The following is a 4,726-nucleotide window of genomic DNA, read 5'->3' as shown; positions in this document are numbered from 1 at the left end:
CTGAAGAGGAGAAGAAAAAACAGGGTGGGGTGGGGGAGGAGAAGAGGAAAAACTGTCATTTTCCTAATAAAAATATCAACTACCAACTTTGTTTTGGACCTCCATGTGAATGGTCCACTATTGGTCCTAAATGGTCCTCTAATGGCTGCTCCCTGGATTTCCAAGGTCCCAAGTTCTCATCCTAAGTGGCCTCAGTGAAAGAAAACAGCCTCAAATGGACAAAGTCAAAAGCCACTCATTTGCTAAAAGTGTGTTCCAGTGTGTTCCCTCACTCTCTTCTCATTTGTTTTTTGTCTTAATCCCACTTTAGTCTGTTTCCTGACCCAATTACCCCATTACTCAGTCTGTTTTCTTTGCATCTTTTAGTCTGTTCTTCTCTTTACTCAGCCTCCATATGATTCTCAACCCAAGCCTTTGCTTTCACCAAATAAGAGAATCACAGAAGGATGTGAGCACTAGGAGGGTCCTTCAAGATCTCCCGGGTCTTATTTATAGATGAGGAAACTGAGGATCACAGGGAATGGCCCTTGTTAAAGGTCAGTTGTCTGAGTAGGGGAAGAGCTATGAGGAGAATCCAGATCTTCGGATGATCTATCCAGTGCTGATTCTACACTCTCATTACTGATCCTTGGCCACTTTTCAGGGGTGTTTCTGCCGCTCCCTATTTCTTTCATCTTTTTTTTTTTTTTACAACATTCTTATGGTCTTTTCCAGGTCTTAAATAAGTTCCTCCCTCACCCAACACCTATCATTCCATAATTTAAGGCTTCAAAATTATTCCATCCCAGGAGTGGCCTGACTATGCTATGCTTCTGATATCCTAGGCATACTTGAGAATCCGCATAAGCACACTGAGCAGAGGAGAGGACAGAGAAGAAATCTATTCTAGCCTACACTCTCCAAAGCTGATTTTTAGCAAGAGATATTTCCAATTCCCTCCACCTTTCCCCCACATTTTGATTGAGTTTAATAGCATGCTTCTAAACTCTGGATTAGTTCCCTACCCAGAGGAGGTAGGGCAATTAATCCCAGTTCCTAATAATCCACCTTTTTCCTTTCCTTTCCTCCAATTTTGTTTTTAAGAGTCCTGGCATAATTCCCACATAGGAGCTTATAGGATCATAGATTTAGAAATGGAAGAGACTTGGAAAGTTATCAAAGTTAACCCCTTCTTTTTGCAGATGACAATATTTAGGTCCAGAGAAGTTAAGGGATTTGCTGAGTCCCATAGATTGTGTCTGAGGTGGGAGTTGATTCTAGATCCAGCACTCTAACCAGTATACCATATGGTCTCTTTATCCTTTTATATCCCTTTTCAGTCTAGAAGGTTTACCTTCACTAGTTGTTTTCCCATCTGTGCCCCTCATTTCCCATTTCCTCAAGTTTTCTCTCTCTGGTTTTCTCAACATCCACATTTCCTTCCTACCTTCTCCTTACTGAAGAATATACCTTCCTCCAAGGCCCAATCTGGGTTCCACTGTCACTGAGTTTCCCTCTGGACTTTCAATCAATCTTCTTTATTTTTTGTCCCTCTCCTAGTTGTTCAAATCCATGGATTCACCCACTAAAGCCCCAAATCTTCTATCTCCCTTCCTCTACCCTTTATATGATGCAATAGAGTTCATGAAGTGACTTTAGGGCCACGGAACTGGGGGATGATTAGAGGGGCAATTTACAGACCATTTCTAATAGTATTTTCAGCCTCTGCTGTAACTAGATTCATCCAGATGCATGGGACCAAAACAAAAAGGTTTTGGGGAATTCTTGAGAAAATCCATCTCTTGACCACCTGCTGCTCCTTACTGAAGTGTGTCAGCCCTGAAGGCCCTAGAAAGCATTAAGGATGTGCAAGCCCAGCTGTGGCAAATAGGGACCATATACCTCTCCCAATTAAGGGAGCTCTTCTTGGGAGGGAGAGGAAGTCCCCATTTGGAGGTTTCCCAGGCAACAGAACTGGGAGGCTACATCTCTCAAGGTGCCTTACATTATCTTTTTCTATGTCCCTAAGAAATTATTCGTACATTCTACAGGAACTTCAAGTCCCTAAATGTAACACATCTCCAGATGTATTTTCACAATAGAGAATCTATGAAAGCGAGGCTCAGGTCAGGCCAAATAAGCACAAGGTGGTTTGTTTGTTTTCGTGACTTCAGATCTCTCTATCCCTACTTCCCAATGCACAGACAAATATATCAATAAATGGAAACTCACGTATATAGATAGATAGATAGATAGATAGATAGATAGATAGATAGATAGATAGATAGATAAAGCACATAACCACAACTTTCCCTGTATCATTTCTTACTTCTCTTGACCCTTGAATATTTAGAACTCTCAGACAAGAAACTAGTCTGTCTCCTCTATGTCCATTAGCCCTCGCTCCCACTTTACAAACTGATTTAGGAGGTGTGTAGGGTGGGGGAAAAGTGAGTGTCCCTCTTTCATTCTTCTCTCCTTCTGTTGAAACATCTCCCTTTCCTATCATTGGTGACCAGTTCTCTCATTGTCCCTTGTCTTTAAAGAGTTCCCTCCTACCTAACAAGGCTGACTAGGTCAAATCTTCCCCAGGGTGAGCTAGGCTGACTCAGATTTACTCCCAAGGGTTTCTCAGTAGAGACCAAACCAAGAAACCCCTCTGCCATCCCTTTTTATGTCTGAATTCCCATAGATACTGAGTGTGCACAGTAGGTGTTTAATAAATGTTTGGTGACTGATTGATTTATGGCTAATATAATTATGCTCAGTTCCTCCCCGCCCCGACACACACACCTTTTAGACTCCTCCCACTCCTCTACCAACAAACCCACCACCGCCTTCAGGATATAATTCTTTTTTATTTCTAATTCCCCAAAAGGTCCAGGGTGGTACCTGGACGTGGTCCCTCTGCTTGTGAGTGTGTGGGCACATGTGAAAGGCCAACACACAGTGAGAAATAAGCACACCAACACACACGCGCCATTTATATAGCCCCTAAGTGTGTGCTCATCATATGCTGATAAAAATACATGCAAATTCAGAGCTGGGAGAAGCAAGCAAGCAAACGAAACCCGCTCACCAGCTGTTCCCCAAAGGAACAGCGGACCAGACTCAGGGATGAGGCAGGCAGCCTCTGCTAAACCGAACACCCGCCCCCCACCCCCACCCCCTCCGCTGGGGAAACGACATCTTTAATGGAACAGTCGCCTCCGGATACAGGTTCATGCCTAGGCATAGGAAACCCGGGACATGAAGCCCCTTCCTCGAGATTGGGAAAATAACAACTGTTGGCAAGCGGAGCAGACAGCATCCTCTGCACCTCCCTTCTCCCATCTCCCAGGGTTATTTTTAACTGCCTTCCATTCATGCCCTTCTGTTAGATCCTGGTAGCCCCCTCGTTTTCTGCCCCCTCCCCCGCCCCGCATCCATGCCTTGTTTTTAAACAGAAACTCTGTGACACCCCCCCCCCCGCAGGGGGGGAAGGGAAGGAAAGAGAGGAGGGAAGAAGAAGAATTCAAGGATACTTACAGTTCCCAGGCAGAGGATTGGGGGGGGGGGGGTCCTCCCTGTTTTCCCAAGCCAAAAGCCAACAAGGATGAATGGCGGAGAGGGATCCAGGAGAAGAGGGAGGAGCACTCAGGTGGGGGGCAGGTGGAGGGGCCAAAATAAGCCCAGCTAGCGACTTCTCAGATCGGCGAGGGGCTGGGGTTGGAGGGCAGAGGCAAAGGAGCCCCGCACAGCTGGGGGAGAGGATGGTGCTACCCTGGGAAGGACCCAGGCTTCCAGGAGCCCCCGGAGATCTGCGTTCCTGGAGGCGACGGGAGGGCCACACATAGGGAGAAGGGGGAAAAGAGGGGGAGGGAGCCAAGGGCAGGGATAAAAATCCTAGACAGCAGAGCTCACTTGTTAAGCCTGAATTCCTTCCCCAACATCCATCTCTCCCTCTCTCCCGTGCGCGCTCTCTCTTTCTCTCTCTCTCTCTCTCTCTCTCTCTCCTCCCTCTCTTCCGAAGCAGCAGCAGCAGCAGCACACGCCTCCCCGGGCGGGGGCGGGGCCAGGGCCGGGCCGAGGGTGTGGCGATCGAAGCTGTCGCCAGGGGCGCCTACCCGGGAGGGCGCAGGGGGCGGGAGCAGTCACGAAGCCGCAGTTCCCTCCCCCGCCCCACCCCCTCCCCAAGGACCCTGCCGCCCCCTACACACACCCCCTAGGGAAGGCTGGCTGTCTGGGATGTTGCTTCTTGCTCATCCACTCTGAAAGCCCTTCCATAGGGTTCTCTCCGGCGCACCCCATCATCATCACCACCACCCCCCACATGCATAAAAAGGTGGGGGTGCGGGAGGGAGAGGGAGGGAGAAGGAGAGAGGAGAAGGAGGAGGATCCCTGAGAAGTGGGAGGGTGGAGAACCCGACGGCTAGCCCCGGAGCTAAAATGAGGGACTAGGGCTGGGGGACCCCACGGGAGACCCCAAAGGCGCGGAGCCTGGAGCTTTGGGAACCCGGGTTTACCTCCCAGCTGGAATCTCATCACCCCCGACTCTGTGTGTGTGTGTGTGTGTGTGTGTGTGTGTGTGTGTGTGTGTGTGTGTGTGTGTGTGGTGTGTGTGTGTTTGTGTGTGTGTGTCTCCTAACCCTCCCTTTGTTTCTTGCTTGGCCTACTCCCTCCAATCCTGCTTTCCCCTCTAAGCTCCAATCCCACCCGTGGGCCCCTAGCTTCTCCTGTCTTCGAGCTGCGTGGGGGTGAGTTTCTC

General features: G+C 48.8%; 1 protein-coding gene across 4 annotated transcripts in view; it reads right to left on the bottom strand.

Annotated features, from left to right (window-relative positions):
• Positions 1–3,963, bottom strand: part of KCNA4 (potassium voltage-gated channel subfamily A member 4) — a 30,408-nt gene extending 26,445 nt beyond the window's left edge. For 2 of the 4 annotated variants that reach the window (XR_011969271.1, XM_072619271.1), the window contains exon 1: positions 3,883–3,963. Coding sequence is in view for 1 of the 4 variants with exons in the window: in XM_072619271.1 (XP_072475372.1) it covers positions 3,883–3,911 (29 nt within the window). In the remaining 3 variants the exon portion in view is untranslated. Of the gene's footprint in view, positions 1–3,507 lie in introns of all 4 variants that reach the window. The other 2 variants (XM_072619273.1, XM_072619272.1) reach the window with 2 other exon arrangements.
• Between the last annotated feature and the right edge of the window lie 763 nt (positions 3,964–4,726).

Source organism: Notamacropus eugenii, chromosome 6 (genome assembly GCF_028372415.1).
Source record: "Notamacropus eugenii isolate mMacEug1 chromosome 6, mMacEug1.pri_v2, whole genome shotgun sequence".
Classification (NCBI taxonomy): Eukaryota; Metazoa; Chordata; class Mammalia; order Diprotodontia; family Macropodidae; genus Notamacropus; species Notamacropus eugenii.
Note: the sequence above shows the minus strand (reverse complement) of the source record. Positions and strands in the feature narration are given on the sequence as shown.